Source organism: Battus philenor, unplaced genomic scaffold, assembly GCF_028537555.1.
Source record: "Battus philenor isolate CCGP_79_NKW_IND1 unplaced genomic scaffold, ilBatPhil1.0.hap1 SCAF_8, whole genome shotgun sequence".
Taxonomy (NCBI): Eukaryota; Metazoa; Arthropoda; class Insecta; order Lepidoptera; family Papilionidae; genus Battus; species Battus philenor.
In genome coordinates this window covers 2,236,667-2,254,818 of record NW_027181748.1, presented here as the reverse complement: position 1 = coordinate 2,254,818, position 18,152 = coordinate 2,236,667, and the positions used below count along the sequence as shown (strand labels likewise).

Genomic DNA, 18,152 nt, shown 5'->3' with positions numbered 1-18,152 from the left:
TAAATAAAACACATACACAATGATGATATACTATAATAGTTTCAACTCTATACAAGATTTAAATATTTTTAATACTCAATGTAACATATTTCAATAACTTATTTTTCATTATTGGCTCAATAATGCAACATTTAAGATGGTAAAATAAATTCTATTACATTTGGAATGTTAATTCAAATTATTAAATTCAAAAATTGCACACACAAAATAATTTATGGACAACAGGGAACAGATTAAATATGGCTTATTAGGTGTTAGTTAATTTCTTCTTTTTGGCTGGAGCGTATTTACATGTGCCAATCTTTTGCGCAAAGAACCATGCAATAAATTTATACTTAGCGTACCAAATCTTCGGGGTTAAACATGCCCTGTAAAAGAAAATAATAAATAAATCTCTTGTTCAATATTACACAAATACAATAAAATAACATTAAACATATAAATTTATATAACATATATCTATCTAGTATCATTTACAATGATCACTTATTACCGATATAATGATTGAGCTACCTCCCTACAAATGCATCCAACACACAAAATGCTACAAGGTATTTTGAACCCTTCAAGCATCCTGATCTGAGAAGAGCCCAACAAACTAAGACAGGATTTTTGTATTCATTTCATAATAGCTATAACAATATCCTTGATACAGTAAAGCCTTTTATTCCCCAAATAATTTGTTTAAACTTTTTAGTAAATAAACTTTTTGTGACTTATTATATTTATATACTTATTTAAGGTATTATTACCTTAAGAGATTTGTTCAAAATAATAAAAAAATGCATCTAGATTAGTCGTTCCCATCGTGGGGCCAAACGTGTAATGAATTTGCTTTAATATAAAAATTATGTATGTTAAATAAAGGGCGTAAGAATTTAAGAACTGCTTAGGAGGGGACAAAAGAAAGGAAAGGAAAGAAAAAGGTTGTGAAACACTGATCTAAATTCTACTAAAACTTTACGGAAAAATTTCTATAATCATGTAATGTTATTTCCATTAATTCAAGTATTTATTATAGTTAAGTTTATTTTTTATTGACAATTATTTAAATTTATTCAGTTTCAATTAATTGGATATACTCTCTTTTAGTTGTTTTTTTTTTAGAATTTTATTATGGAAATATAAAATACTATACAGGGCGTAACAAGACTGGTGGATCCAACAGCATTCAGTTCAGATCCTTGTATGAACTTAATTATATAATGTTTCTATTACGCCTACACTAATGATTTTTGAACTAGTTGAATACAACGCCTTTTGCCATTTTATTAAGCATTAAGTAAATTTGAATTGTCTAGTACACTGGCTACAGTAAAGTAAAAACATTTTTTCTCAATAACTAATGCTGTTTTCACCAAGTTAGAGAGCACCCTTGAGAGCCAAGGCATATAAGTGGTTATAGATTGACAGATAATTTATGATGGGCTTTTGTATGTGTATGAATCTAGTTATAAAATAATTGTTGATTCAACCCAGCTTCTCATATTAATGGGTAGACGCATTACCCAAGTGAAAAGATAGAGCTAGGGACTAGACTACTACCGCTATCTATCTTCGTCATCCGAAGCAACAGATTAAAAATCCCACAAAACAGGTTTTAGTATACTGTATAACAATTCTTAAGTGATTGTTACCCCCGAGTGATGTGATTGTTTATCTTGCAGATTATTATTCAATATAACTAGCTTATTGGACAGACATGTTCCTACGTTATGTATATGTATAGTTTGAATAAATTAAAAAAGTTATATATCAAAAATATAGTGTTTATTATAACACTCTTTGATACACATGCATTGTTTGTTTAATTTTCTGGTGCATAAATAAATAAACCAGCTTATTTTACCAACAGTGGAAAAGGCGATATGTAAAAATATGGTTTTTCAATATTGATAACAAAAATATGTAGGCCGAATGGAATTTTGTTATATTAACCTTCTTGAAGGTATCAGGAAACTTATTAAAAAGGATAAATGAAGTCTATGATGTTGGTTTCAAATTATGGTATCGCCATGGAAAATAGGGGTACTGGTAGATCAAACAAAGGTAGGGACTTTCAATACCCTTCCTTTAAATATTTTAATAAAATCATAAGTAGTACTTTAGAGGTGAAGGCGAAGTAAGGAAGATGATGTAAAAAAGAAAAACAAAGTATAGAAAGGAATGAACAAGAATGTGACTAATAACAGAAATATGTGTGAAATATAATGTGAAGGAAAAGTATGAGGTTGAAAATAAAAAAAGGCAGTGAAAAATTTACAGAGAGCATATTGTCCCTGTGTACCTAAGACAAAGGAATGTACCAGAGGTCCTTGTCTGCCAAGAGATAAAAAAATACCTTTAAAAGATATTTAAGAATTTATGATTTTTTTAAGAAAAAAACAGATTTCTTCAGAGAAATCCATACGATGTAACTGTTAGGTCTATACTAGATTTTTTGCCTCAAAATTAGCTAAACCAAAACTTCAAAATAGCTTTTTTCTATTTTAACATTATAAGCAGTAAACTACCACCAGCTAGCTGATCAGCTGAAAAGACCGACCAGAAACTTAACAGTTGCTTTTTCAAATGAAATTTAACAATGTTTAATGTGTATATTATAAAATCAATCATGTAAATGAGTCAACAAACCAAGTTCAACACATTTCGATGAACTGAAAAATCTTTAATGCTTTAATAAGATTTATTAAGTAATATACTGTTAATTTTAGATTTAATACTAAGATAAGGAAGGTCCCAGATATCTTGTGGAACTTTATTATGTATTTGTACACCCATACCCATGAAAACTATAGTTAAATATAACAGTATAGAATTATAAATTGCATTATGACGAATTTATTTTAAATGCTTTATTAGTTAACATTAATTTTGAGACGCTATGGAATAAGAAAATCAAATGAAATATTTTTCTTCAATCTTTTTTAAAAACTACCAAAGTCTACGTAAATTCAATAAAAAATCTCGTTTTTTTTTCGAAAAATGTGATTCTATGAAGATACAGCGAAATTTCGGCTGTTTTTCTTTTGCTAATAACCTGATGAAATCGTAACGAGATTTCATTTCGATTCTTAGCAGTAAAAGGGGGAGTAATAAATTAGTTACATCACAACCATGCCACACCTGTATATACATGTTCTTAACCAGTAACATTAAGCATTATATGACGGTAGATATAAGCAAAAATCGTAACTTGTATAAAATCAAAGACAGTAGTAAACATAACTGTTAAATCTGATATAGATATACCATAATATGTATCATGTAACACTGCCTTATATAAAAGGTCCCTTTGGTATGAATATACAATACCTGAGGGAAAAAAGTCTATTTTATCATTCAAGTCCATGCAGATGTAATATGCAAAAGCTATAAGTTATGATATGTAACAAGTTATTTAATTTGTAGTGAAATTTTCACCGTTGTCAAAATGCTTTTACTTATCTGTCAATCCATCGGTCTACGCCAGTGGCGTAGCTAGGGGGTGGCAAGAGGGGCGGTCGCCCTAGGGCACCATGGGCGTGCCCCCCTTGCCCAAATTTATCGAAATAAGTATTAAAAAAACTATAATCGAATTTATTAAAAAATATATAGATTATACCAAGGCTTCTAAAACTGAGTTTCGGACCCTCTAGCGTGTCTCCTGAAAATTTTAGAGGGTCGCGAGATTTAGAAAATAAGAATTTCTATAAGACTTTTTTCTTTTTTATTTTTTTGGAGGGGGTCGCTAAGGAATCTTTTATTGAATGGGGTCGCGAAAAACTTATAAACCGAGAGGGTATCGCGAGTTAAATAATTTGAAAGCCATGAATTATACCATAAATCGCAAACCTGCTAACATCTGTTTCATCCGAAATATACTATATTTTCATGCCTAAACAATTTATATATAAAATGCGCATAGTGGCCGAAATCGCCATATGTTAATTTTCGAAATTGTGTTATAAAATAGAGAAGTCTTTTTCTACATGTTTTCTGTGAACACCTCATTCGTCCGTTAATAGCGTGGCCAAATTTCCCTTTTCAATATGCGTGGGTCAGCCGCATTCACAATATTTTACAGAAACATTTACTAGTCGGAGTTGGTCATCAGGTTCAAATGCATCCTGTTCGGTTTATGTTATTTTAAAAATTTCGGCTAATTTCTTTTTACAAGGTAATTTTTTCGTTTTATTTTTGGGACCCTCTCCCCAAAGCTACCAACGTCCGTTTTTTTAATCCTTTAAGATAACTAAATATGTGTTTGTTAAAAGTTTTTCCTTCAAGATAGCACCTTATATTTTTTGGTAAATTTGGACCTTCAAGATAGCACCATATGGCGTTTTCAGAAAAAAAGATTCGTTTGAAGAGAACACCATATGAAGTTTTAAAAAAACACCCCAAAAGAACACCATGTGGTCTTAAGTGCGTGAAATTTTTTTAACTCAGTAAAAAAATGGGGGAGGGGGGCACCTGACCACAATTTTGCCAGGGGCCCCAAATATTCTAGCTACGCCACTGGTCTACGCATAAGCATTTTGACAACAGTGATTATTTCGCTACAAATTAATTATAATTTAGATAAGGTTGTAAACATTTTAAAAATCACACTTAATGTTTATATATTTTGAATTGACCACATATTAAAAAAAGAAGGTTATAATTGTTTGCTTAGCTTAAAATTAATACAGGCAAGACATAATGTACAGTCAAATGTTATACCACATTACAGCGCTGATATTCAGTGAAAAATATAAAATAAAAACAAGGTTACATGTAATTTTATAACAGCCTGTTACAGCTCCCAATCATAATTATAATAGGGATTTGAAATAAATGCGTAGAAATAAAAATATGTATAAATAAAAATAAAATAAATATGCAAAGACACAAATAACAAAAATTAACAATTTTTATACAACCTATTATCAATATATTCAAACAACAAATGGAGTTGTCATAGAGTTGAAATATCCAAATTAAAAATGAATAAATATGTCACTTGGATTTTGGCCACTTATTTATGAGCGAGATCGAATTAGAAATGAGGAGATTTGCAGAAGAACCAAGTTCTCCGGTGTAGTTCGAAGAGCCAGTAAGTAAAGCACATTGCTCGTGGAATCGATGGCTGCTGGGACCGAAAGGCTTTCAAGTGACAATCGCACCCAACACCAGGTGGACCAACATAGTCAAGGTCCCAAGATATCCCTGGATGCGAGCAGCGCAAAACCAATCATTGCGCATCAATATAAATCAGCACTTGAATAAATTAAACCTACTGTTCTTGGCTGTCAAACATTTGACAACTATCAAAACAAAAAGTGTTGGTATCATCTAGTTCACGGAACCTTCCGCTCCGTGAACTCAGTACCGATGAAGCTGTAAAAGCCTCAAGGCAGACAACATTAACCTCTTCAGAAACAATAGAATCATTTTTTGGTTATTTAATTATGTTTTGCAATGTACAAAACAGCAAACTTATTTTTTATCATTGTTTATGATTAAGACAATATATCAATCTGGAACATGTTTCCTTATATATTTTTTCTATTTAACTACAAAATGTATGTTATTTGTAAGATATCAAATAGAGAAATAAAACTCATGATATCACTCACAGATAGTAATTTTCATTACATAAATATATAAACAATATTGTATTCACTGTAAAGAGTCATGTACAGTGAATTTCTTATCTGTACAGAGATGTCAAAAATGTTTACACATGACTAATTTTTACAAATTGCGTAACAAACTACGCATTAAATTTTTTAGTGTCAAAAATGATAATGTAGCTTTGTTATAATTGTCTGAAAAGCACATCAAGTCAGAAAATAAACATTTATTAAAGCAAAATTTCACCAAATTAAAGAAATCCATCTGAAAATGGACCAAAGTTGGGTAAACAGAAATAGCATCTAGACATGTAAATGCTTCCTTTACCCCTTATCACTTATTAATAGCAAAATTTACAAACTTAACAGTGTAGACTTTGTCTGGTAATTGCAGTACAGTTCCTTAGTTTTAAAATTGAAACATGTTAAATATAGTCACAGTGCACTGACAGCCTAATTCTTGGCATTATGTTAAGGATGTTTATGTGTTCTCAATATAATTCATAAGTTGAAAAAATTAATTAAGCAGTCCCAATGCTAGTAAAATGCACAAGGCACAATACAAAATATGTAATAATTAATGTTCATTTATAAGTGGCTATGCTTGGACTTCTCCTTTGCCCATGTGAAAGCTAACAAAAAAATTACTTGATTTACTTAGTTTTTTTGTTTACGAATTTTTCGAAAATAACTGGAGTCTGAGTTACTCCATATTACATCAGCTATCTGCCAGTATTCCGACAAAATAAGTCCCGCCATTTCAGAGATTAGCCAGAACACCACATTTAGAATATACTGTATTCATTCAAAAGCATGCAGTAAAAAGTTATTTAAATATTTCAAACAGACACACCAATTTTATTTATTTGTAAAATAAAATTTAAAATTTATATTAATAGATATATATGTTCAAGCTCATCCAAGACAATATATATTTACACTAATAATAGTTTAAATAAATTCCAAATATTTTAATAAATTCTTAATTTTACACCTTATTCATTTTAGATCTGTTATACAAGATTTTTTTAATTTAAGTGTGCAATTAAGTTATGGGCATTCCAATTTTAAATACTTCAAATATGGATGGCCATTCTCTAGGTATAATTCTTATAATATATATAGAATATGCCATACGGTATAACAAATTTTCAATAAATACTCTTGTTAGATGCTTTATGGTGTTACTAAATTTATCGAACTAAATTTACAAACTTCATTAAATGAAAATGTGTCAAATATTCATATTATAGTGCAAAGGATTATTTAAGTGATGATAAATCATAGGAATTGATTGTTCTACTACTCTAAGGAAATTTATAAGTGACCACAAAAAAAAACCTTTTTGAATATTGAACTGTATGTGGCCTGCGAACACTTTAAAATACAAAGTCTCTGGACTATGTCGGTTATTACTATTCTAATAAATCATACCTTAGCACGACGTAAGATAGAATCCTTGCTGGCATCATAGGGGTGATCCTTAGAGGGTATCTCGAGTACAGACGGTACCGGAGCGGTGTGGGAGTCAATTGCATGACGGATCATCTCGGCTATGTTTTGGTTGATAAGAATGATGTCAATATCATCACGTCTCACGAATCTCTTGAAGCAGTCCTCTATTTCACTTACAGGTGTATCTAAGAAAATTAAAATAATTTAATAGAATTATATGTATATGCTTACAGGTGTAAAAGTTTAAAAGGGAATGTATTGTTTATTCGGCAGTAAGAAGCTTTAAAGCCCATAATTTCTAATCATCCATACATACAGCAATAATTTTGCAATATTTTACGAAAATATTTTTTTTCCCTTAAAATGTGAAAGGCCAATAACTTCTGCCAATAAAATCTACATGGACAGAAAGAAAATAATAATTAATTGTAATATACAGTAAACTCAATTTTGGAAAATGTTTTTTTAACTTATTCGGTAGGGAAATGAGCTACTAGTTCATCACTTTAAAGTTTTTATACCTATAATAAATCAGCCTATGTATAAGCCTTAAATTCCGTTTCTGGCATGAGCACATTTTAATGTCTTGGGCATGCAAAACACTGGAATTGACCCATACAAATTTTTAGAGACTGATATATGTGTTGACTAAGTATCACCTAGCAAAAGATTTGGCACATTGCACAAAACAAAAAACTTAGCGCTAAAGATTGCCTGTGTAGTTTATAGAGAATTATATTCGTTGTGCTGTACTAGGACAGTTCAGGAATTACAATTAGCAAATATAACACTACAAAACCTAATTTAGTTGAACATCTCTTTTATTCCTTGTGTCAAATCAAATGCCGAGTACTACAGCTACTTTGATGGATTTACAATAAACACAAAATAAACATTTTGACAAAAAGTCGCTACCAAGTTTCTTTGTGTAGTGAGACATTATGTGTATTAAAGCGTATGTCAATCTTAGAGAACATTCCTTTACGGTGTTTTAAAGACTTCAATTAGAATTGTATAGTTTGGTTATCATCAAAGTTAAGGAATATTAAATGTTAATTGTAATGGGGTTATCATATCATTTTAACGATTGTTAAGGAATTGAACGAAGCACAGCGTCAAATTTGGGTCTAAATTTGCAAACTAAAGACTTAAAGATATGAAGGAGGAAAAAGGTTTCCTTACTTTTGTCTACAACCATGAAATTTGGGTGCCTGTTTTTGTTGATTTCGCCGACGCCGCCCAAGAGGAAACCAACGCAGGTATCCTGAAATTTATTACAGTAATTTTACATTCAGCAATCAAGTTATGACAATCAAAAATACTGAAACATTAAAAATAATGTATAATTTATTATAAAGCAATAAATGATCCAGTTTGTAAAAGTGAAAGCTTATTACCTCATCTCCAATAACGCTGATCAATTTGCCCTTTACTGCTGATTGCAAAGCCATATTTAGGAGTTTTTTTAAATATTTTCTTGATTTCTATGGGCTGTCACAAGCACTCATCACCTGACTTTAATTTCTTCCCAAAATGTTCACATTGATTATTTTTGTCAATTGCCAGATGTCTATGGTTTTAATTAAATACTAATTGTGTGTGATTAAATATAAATTATTGACCAAATTTGCAAGACTTTGTGCATGTTAATATTAATAATCTATTTTGAATTAAATTTATTACAAGAATAATTTCCAGTAATCGCCTATGATTAAATACATTATTTAATATAAAGAGGATCAATGAATGAGTAGCTCGACATAGGAACCTATTTAGGGTTTCAAAAAATATCAAATAAATTATATTATTGACTCACAAATTAGAAAATTAAATATAACACATCTATTCATAAATGTCGGTTACTGCTATTAGAAGAATTAATAAATTTCCACAAAAATTAATGAATCTCTTAAATTTTATGGTTTTTATTTAGAGTATTTATTTGTGTCTGCGTTTATATGCATTACCTTTTGAAGTAACTTTTGAACTGATTCAGATCAAAAATTAAATAAATTCATTGTTCTGCATTCCTCTTTCTTTATCTGTTGTTTAACTTGACGCTGTCACTGTCATACTTCATGTTCGTCGTCGTATGTTGTTATGAATAACTCATTTTAAAATAACAATATTTGTGCAACAGTTGTTTCTGCTGTAATGTTGTGAGATTAAGTATATGAATCAAAATGTTGAATATAAAGAATTATGGTAGTAGTTCTGAGGACGAAGGAGATGATAATCCTGAAAGGGAACAATACAGCAATGAAGATTTGTTGACTCACTTGAAACCAATTGATCCTAAATATTCTGTAGCAAAGAAGTTGGAAATATGTGCCGCCCCTGTTGTAACTCCTACGGTAATGTTAATCAATTATTTGTTTTGTATTTCATCACCATGTACGCAATTAGCGAGCGGAGATGGGTTACCGTCAGAGCATCTATCTGATCTTTCTTCGTTTAGCGGGTGAATGTGATTCACTACCCGAGCACGTTGGAAAGGAAAATGGTAGCCCAGATTGATCGAGATGGTGTATTCACATATGTATAAAGAATTTTCATAATTTACATGAACTTAACCCAATGGCAGTGACCACTTCTGAGAATGATATGATATAGAACATTAAATGATTATGACCATAGTGGCCAGCAATATAGAATGTGTACTCTACAACCATTTCAAGTATCAGATGTCCACTGTTGAACATAAGATTCTGCTATAGATTTCCAAGAGATTAGAAATGGCAGTCATCTAAATATATTTACAATGTATTAATTGTTTTAAACATTAATGCTTTATTATGTAACAATTACAATGCTTTTAGTAGATAATTTATTTATAAATTATTTATAAGTAGATCTGTTTAACATAATCTGAAAGTCACTCTTTAAAATATAGTACTTGTCTCAAAGGGTTGGTTTCTGCAACCAAGCAAAATACACTCATTTTAACTTTAATTTTTGTTACAGAATAATGATGACTCTAGAGTTTTAATACCAAACAATCAAGAGTTAATGCACAATCCAAAGTATGAAGAGTTATTCGCACCAGTATACGGCCCAGAGAATCCTTTTCAAACTCAGCAGATGAAGGCGAACAGGAATATGTTGTCTGGATTTGTTGAGAAAGCACACATAAGCGAATTTCAATTTGAAACTCAAAGACGAACATTTACTAGTTATGGTTATGCTGTTGATCCTTCGACTGAGTGTGAAACTGCCAATGGGGATGCTATTGTTGGTGAGGTTTTTATTTATAATATATATAAATATGAGGATAGCTATATTGTACAGTGGAAGCCACATCTGATTGGACTTATTTATTTTTTATGTAAATATGGGGATTTATTTTTATAATATCAATTATATGTACATTTAGAGTGTTAAATATTTTTTTGAGTAATATGTGTACTGAGGTATTGTAATGTACACTGTTGTCCAGAGAATGTATTGTTATTTTAGCTTGCTTGCAATAATAGCATTTTCACAACTCGCAGGTTTACAAAATAATGTGTCCTCACCACTCCAGGCTTGATTTATTAAAAACCTGAGATGATTGACGGAGTTAGATAGTTATATCTATACACTACTGATATCTTTAACTTTGGGTTTTGTATCTAGTTTCTGATGATGGTCTTTACATATTCGTTTTGTCACAGATGCTATGATTGCTAAAATGATTTTAAGGGAACAAACTCCTTCCAAAGATTGGGACCAAAAAACAAATATTTAGGTTGCATGTTTTCACTTGCCTTCTACTGTTTGTTTAATTGTTTATATCTACCATAAACTATTCATAAACTACTCAAGCTTTATTGCTACATAATTTTTAAAGAATTAAGTAATCTTATAAATATATGTAACTTTTCAATAATTCTACTAATATAATACAAATGGCTGTTGGGGCCAAAAAGTTCTTGAATGGTGATCACAAGCCGGTAGATGCTGTGTAGGCCTCCCACCAGTGGGACTGACAATCTAATCAATATAATTAAGGTTATAGGAAGTCTCTGGATGCTGGCTTAAGACTGCCTAGTCCTTATCTGTGGTGCTCTTAGAGGTGGTTTATGTCTTGCAATGGCCATCTATTGGCTGTAAAGAAGCATACAAATGGAAATAAGTCAAAACTAATATAATTAATAAGAGATTTTAAGTTACTTTTCAGTATAATTAGTATTAAAAGTACTTACACTAATAAAATTATTTTAAACAGTTTCAGCAATGGTTGCACCTCCAGTGGAAGCTGAAGGTAAGACAGTGTTTGAGACAATAAAGAAAAGACCATTGGACAACCGGAAAAGAAACAAAAATGATGATCCGGAGGATATAAATGGATTCCTAGGTCCATGGGGTGGTTATATTGGAGAACAAAGGTAATTACAAACAAGTATACATTAAGACCAAAATAGGAACTAGAAAGTAAAAAACCTGTCTGACCTTATTGTGCGCTTTTCTTTGATAAAGCATCTTCTCAGAACAGTGTTGGTTAACCGAAGGTGTATCTGAATCGCTCTTTCGCTTGCCTGTGGTCAGCACTGCCATCTCAAGCCACATACATAACAAATTCTGGTAGAGCAGTTTACTACATGAATATAACTTTGTGCAACTGGAATGTGTCTGTTGGGCTTTGGTTTTATTTTCAAGTCCGTTCTGATGAAGCTGTGAAACCAATTCAATAAAGTTTTTCCGAATTCTATACTTTACTAATCCACTAATCTATAAGTTTGTTTGTTACCTCAATAAGGTCATAGATATTTGTATGACCTTATTAAAACCATGATGCACAGATAATTCTGTAACACAAAGGTTAATGTAGAAAGTAGAGTAAAGTGCAGAGTAAAGTTAATAAAGGTAGAGGAGTAGATAAAAGTAGGAGGTAATTCTGTAAATGTAAAACTTGTTTTTTTATAACCAGGGTCATGAAGCCAGAAGGTGACGAAGCAAAGGAGTTGGAAGAGATATTAGCCAAAAGACAGAAGAAAGGCAAAGTTGATGACGACAAACCATTGGAGGAGAAGTCTGTATTCCATTGTAAGTGTTGCTATATCAAATTGTTACAATTTATATTGTATTTATATTTTTATCACTAATCTAATCTGATGTTAATATTAATAATTTTAAATTTTCAGTGGACAAAGCGACCGACTACCAAGGTCGGTCCTGGCTGGAAGCTCCTCGCAGTGAAACACAGTTGCGAAGTGATACTCCACCTGACAAATGCTTCCTGCCTAAGGTTAGTTTCGTTAATCCCTGATAGAAGCGTTGCTGGAGTTACTTATTGCAGCTTCCGCCGGTGCAAATTTAGCCCTTTCGTTGCACCCTTGATTTGGAATATTAAACAGGGGCTCCTTTCCGGTGTATGTTGTATCAGCCCGTAGAGTCCTCATCTGAGCTATGTGAAAGCTCGGTGGCTTCTCAATCCAACAGTCTTTGCGGATCCCATTTTGTGTCTGGGGTAGTCTTACTCAAATCAACCCAACTCTGTGAAATCCCGGCAAATGATTTATGTTGCCGGCGATCTTATATGGGTACCCCATACACCGAAGTAGTACGTAAGCACCAGTCTCGGCTTCTTCTAGGCAAGCTCTGCACAGATGTTTGTTAAAAAACCATGACCAGTTAAGAACCCTGCCATCAGACAGTCAAGGTCGCAACCGCCGGAGCAGGATAGTGGAGAGCCGGCAGCTGATGTGGTGGAGTAACTATTGGTCATTGGTTTCAGGCGCACGTGCACACGTGGAAGGGGCACACTAAGGGCGTGGCCGCAGTGCGATGGTTCCCCGGCACCGCCCACCTCATGCTTTCCGCCGGCATGGACTGTAGAGTTAAGGTAATCATTTTATCACTATTACTCACCTGCATCTTAAGTATTATTAGTAGTGCTGTCATATATGTGTGCCATTATATCTAACTTCAATATACACATATTTTGTATTTTTGTCATATGATTTCGATAAATATATTTTTTACAAAAAATATTCGTTTGTGTGTGTTTAATTGCGGCTCGTGAAAAATTTTAAATTTCGAACAATGGCTCAAACCATCAAGGAGTATATAGGTTTATAAGCTACCAGTGTAAAAACTCTAAAGAGTTGAATGCTATATACAGCATTGTTTGGTTTCAGATATGGGAGGTTTATGGTGACCGTCGCTGTGTGCGTACCTACTTCGGACACAGGCAGGCTGTGCGAGATGTCAACTTTAATAATGCTGGTGACAAATTCCTCTCCGCTGGTAAGTGCTTGATAGATGTTAGAGAAGAATTGAAGTCTGATTAACGATAGAAGAAGAATTATTTGATCAGGGCTTGTACTTCTTGTCATAATATAATATCCAAAGAACCGTAATTATAAAAACTGGAAATTGTTATGTTGTCATTAAAAACAAACAAGACAACAATAATTTAAAAAAAATCAGTAGTTAGGTGTAAATAGTTTAAGGGACTTAAATGTAAAAACTAGACTGATATCATTCCGCAACCACTGCATTCAATTTATTGGGCTCCGTTCGACTTCTAGTTATTCAGCAAACTCAATATACCAATGCTAGGATGTTGTTTTTACAAGATTAGGGAAATAAAAACCGTAATTGAAGGTCTAGAAGGCTTTACCGGTAAAAGACTTTTTTGATGACTGGAAAAAGTGTTGGCAAATGTGTGTTTTATCGGATGGTGATTTTTTTGAAAGAAACAAAATTGATTTGGATGAATGAATAAAGAATTCACATTTTATTTATCTTCCGTTTTGATCACAGAATTATATTTCTGTTTATTTTTGAAAATTATTCTAATCGAATGTGCTTTAGTTAATGTTACAAGCCAAGTAGACATATATGCTCTCTCATATATGTTATATTTGTACATATGTATGTATATTGATAATCAGGAATCGTTGTGCATTTAAATTGAAGGTTTGAGAGCTATTGCTTGACAAGCTGACGGAATCACGATAGCTTGATTTTATAATTTATTATATTTATATAAATAATATATGTAGATATTTAAATATATATGATTGTCTATATACATAAGTATATTATGTAGTAGCCATTAGTAGATTTATAAAAGACGTTTTTATTTAAATTTTTTCCTTCTCAATTTGATTTTACCTTTTAATTTAATTTTTCGTGTTTTATTATAACTAACTAGTTTCAATTACCTTTATTATTTATCTCTGCTCTGCCCAAACGGTTAACTGGCAAAGAATGTCTTTATAGTTAAGTTCGCCGTGATATTTTTTCTTTATGGTCCCCGCTGTTGGGGACCTCTCGTTCCCCTATCTCGTGTGGGACAGGGACTTTTTAATTCTAGTAATATATTCATACTTTTTATTATTATCATTCTTCTCTTTCATGTATCATATTATCACTATTTTTGGTACTACTATATTCCTTTTATTTCTATATTTTAGTGTTTGTTTTATTTTTATCTATTGTATTTATTGCCATCTTCCTGCAGTAGCTGAGGAGGCATTCTCTCTCCCCTTCGCCGTGATATGTAAAATATATAAAAAGTTTTTATATAAATAAATATATTGTGTGTTTACTGACAGCTTACGACCGATACATAAAGCTGTGGGACACCGAGTCCGGGGAATGCGTGTCTCGGTTCACGTCCCGCAAGGTGCCCTACTGTACGAAGTTCCATCCAGACAGCGACAAGCAGCATCTCTTCGTCGCCGGGACCTCTGATAAGAAGATTGTCTGTGTGAGTGTAATTTAATTCTCACGTCATTGTAGTGTCTATAAATGAAAGTTCATTAATTCTGGATATTTTTTTGGGTCTAAACTGTTCAAGTGGCATTAGCAGGTTCCTGAAGTTCGAGACAGGACGGCGTGGATGAGGTTTAGTCTAAACATCTTTTACATGAAGCATCTCCGGAATTTGAACTCATCGCTGGATGGAGTGACTAGCTTTAAAGACCCCCTATAGTAGATCCTAGTTTTGGTTGTCAGTCGTAATTAATACAAGTGCGCATGAGAAGGAAGGACTTCGACTTGTTTGATTGCTATTACGTGTCGAAAGAGAAGAAGTGGCAGAAGAAACTCCAAAAGCTCTAGACCTCGTTTCTGACGAGGATGATTAATTTTCGAACTACTGTGACTAGAGCGCGTGTCTTGGTTTTAGAAAGGTACGCCGTTATAAAGTACGGTGTGTTAATCTTTATATAGGGGTCATGATATAGGAGGACGGGAGGCTCCCTCCAAAAGCAGCGGCCATCTTGAAGAGCGATCCCATTTTGTACAACTACCCTCCTCAAACCTTAGCATATGACTGTCGACTACCAGCGCCATCTAGCGGAGATGTCTCAAATCCGAAACATTATTTTATACTAAATATATATTATTATACTTAAATATATATAGTATATACTCAAAGACATACACTAATGTACAGATATACACGCACATAAATATAGTTCTTATATAATTTTTCGTTTTAAATTACCATTGTTAAACATGTATGTTCTTTTATATATTTTCTCATGTATTATTTTTATACCACCAAGTAGAGTCTACACGAAGAAGAATCTTTTGTGAAACGTATGTTTGGGTGATAAAACAAAAAAGAAACTGTGCTGGCTGTTGTGTTATTTAAACTGAAGCATAGAAATGGCGAAGTTGAAGTCAATTTTGGATTAAATGTTTAACAGTGGGATATCAGAAGCGGAGAGGTCGTGCAGGAGTACGACCGGCACCTGGGCGCCGTCAACACCATAACCTTCGTGGACGAGAACAGGCGCTTTGTCACCACCTCGGACGACAAGAGTCTCAGGGTCTGGGAATGGTGAGTTCCACTTTATGATTCGGTGTAACATTACCATAGATTCTTTGATATTCCCTGAGAGAAATAATAATAATAATAATATACATAATAAAAAGAGTGACAGACACATGATAAATACAAGAAATAAAACCTTCATGGGTGTACACATATAATAAAGTTTCACGAAATATTTTAGATCTTCCGATTCCAATTTAAAATTAAAAGTATATTATTTAACTCATCTTATTATAGTATTCGCGTCTTTAGTTGATCGATATGTGTGGAACTTTACTTGATAGGGACATCCCCGTGGACATGAAGTACATCGCTGATCCGTCAATGCACTCGCTGCCGGCGGTGACAGCGTCGCCCAACGGCAAGTGGCTGGCCTGCCAGTCCATGGACAACAAGGTGATCGTCTTCAGCGCCCTCAACAGGTTCAAGATGAACCGAAAGAAGACTTTCACTGGCCATATGGTGGCCGGGTACGCGTGTTCCGTTGACTTCTCACCCGATATGAGGTATGTTTATATATTTTTATTAAACCTTCCCAAGGCATAGATCTCCTAAGAAAAATAAGAACAGGAAGAAGATAATCGTATGATAAAAAAGATAAGATAAAATACTTTCATTAGGAACAATATAGGAATTTTTAACAGAACTCTTATCGATCGTTAACTTATTATAAATTTTTTAATCTATTTTATTTTTGACTCTACTCTACTTCACAAGGTATTATAGTTGTGGAGAATAAGCAGAAAGAAACTCCACAACAAAACATCTTTTAATAAAGTTTAAAATAGATTTATATATTACTAAAAATATATATGTATTTTTTAAATCTTTACTTTGTTCAATTTTCTCTTTAAAAAGTAGTATTTTCGTAACTCTGGAAGCTATCTTCGATCTTTACATGGTTTGCTATAGAAAATCTTAATTCACTTTGCGGGGTTTCAATTTGCGTCGTGTTTTTTTGGAACGCAACCACGACGCAAAGTGAGGTATTGGTGTATAGCATCTTTTGACAGCCTTAACAATATCACCTGTGAATATTAAATTAGAATTAGAAATTTTATTAAACATATTCACGTAAGGCAGATAATCAAAGACAATATACCAAATAATCGGATATGTACGTAGTTGAGTCAAAGCATGTAATTTTATCCTTATGGGATTTAATAAAATAAATCGATTCGTTCAGCCGACATATGACTAACCGGAAAATCGAACAGACGAAAACTTATTTCCTGCACATGACTTTATCTAATATCCTCATAAATAATCATCCGTCAATAAAAACTTTTTTACAATAAACAAACTTATAATAAATTATAAAAAAAAATGCATGGTAATGAAGTGTGGGATAACTGGTTAAATTTGTAAAATCTCATTTAGTTATAAATCGTTTAATAGAAAAAAAATTGTGTAAAAAGTAATAGTATATGAGTACACACACGCACACAAAAACATACACACTTATATATATATATATATATATATATATATATATATACATGTGTGTGTACAGGAGATGAAATCGGAATATATATATACATATATATATATATATATATATATGTAAAGGTAATCCCTGTAGGATAAAACCTACTAGTCAACGCTTTTTTCAGTCCTGGAAACAGTCTGAATAGTCTTTTTCCGGTATAGCCTTCAAGACTGTTCGATTCGATTTTTATCTCCTAAATCGCGTTAAAACTATTATTACACATACTCGAGTTTTAGGAGGAAACAACGTTATTGTCGCCATTCTGTAACCTACTGATCATGTTAGACACAAACGCGAGTTTCTTCCGCCTTAATTCCTTTGCTAACGCTTTCTGAAATGCCAGGCAAAAACCGATCAAGTCAAGACTCTGTCCTCTCTGGTTAACCTTGTGTGGTCTAAACGGGTGTTATCTACTAGCGTCAGTTCAAGCCAAGGCCTTTCGTGTGGATTTTGAATCTAATCACTCATGGAAGTAATTTAAAAGCTCGACCGCGACCCAATCCGGTAAAATAGTAGTATTTAACGGCCCCAGCTGAGGCTACCTCGGGAGCCCTCGACTTTCGCTACCTTAACCACCGGTACGAGGCTTGTGGGTAACAAAACCATAGGCATAGCTGAACGTCGAATATAGTCGACGGCTGTAAGATAAAAGCGCACGGACAAGCGATGACTTTAGTCGTCAACCTAGAAATTTTAACCTATATTGAAATGGCACCCGCTATTGTGTACCTCCCGATTCACCCCCTATTTATTTGGGAACAGGGAATTGTTGGGGCAATAATGTTGTCGTTTGTTCTTTTTGTTAATAATCTCGTTTAACTTCTTCCGTTCTTTATCC

At 32.8% G+C, this 18,152-nt stretch overlaps 2 protein-coding genes across 2 annotated transcripts in view; one reads left to right on the top strand and one right to left on the bottom strand.

Annotated features, from left to right (window-relative positions):
• Positions 1 to 17: 17 nt before the first annotated feature.
• Vha14-1 (V-type proton ATPase subunit Vha14-1) lies at positions 18 to 8,586 on the bottom strand. Its single transcript, XM_068774835.1, has 4 exons — positions 8,450 to 8,586; positions 8,235 to 8,316; positions 7,032 to 7,237; positions 18 to 368 (listed from the first exon to the last, which is right to left on the bottom strand). The coding sequence occupies exons 1-4, from the start codon at positions 8,501 to 8,503 to the stop codon at positions 336 to 338; spliced, it is 375 nt and encodes a 124-aa protein (XP_068630936.1). The 5' UTR covers positions 8,504 to 8,586; the 3' UTR covers positions 18 to 335.
• Positions 8,587 to 9,132: 546 nt separating this feature from the next.
• LOC137931569 (pre-mRNA-processing factor 17) overlaps positions 9,133 to 18,152 on the top strand; it is a 55,654-nt gene continuing 46,634 nt past the window's right edge. The window contains exons 1-10 of the mRNA XM_068775002.1: positions 9,133 to 9,406; positions 10,017 to 10,287; positions 11,260 to 11,419; positions 11,962 to 12,077; positions 12,176 to 12,279; positions 12,769 to 12,876; positions 13,172 to 13,280; positions 14,597 to 14,751; positions 15,698 to 15,831; positions 16,110 to 16,331. Of these exons, the coding sequence (XP_068631103.1) occupies positions 9,236 to 9,406; positions 10,017 to 10,287; positions 11,260 to 11,419; positions 11,962 to 12,077; positions 12,176 to 12,279; positions 12,769 to 12,876; positions 13,172 to 13,280; positions 14,597 to 14,751; positions 15,698 to 15,831; positions 16,110 to 16,331 (1,550 nt within the window). The 5' untranslated portion in view covers positions 9,133 to 9,235. The remainder of the gene's footprint in view (positions 9,407 to 10,016; positions 10,288 to 11,259; positions 11,420 to 11,961; positions 12,078 to 12,175; positions 12,280 to 12,768; positions 12,877 to 13,171; positions 13,281 to 14,596; positions 14,752 to 15,697; positions 15,832 to 16,109; positions 16,332 to 18,152) is intronic.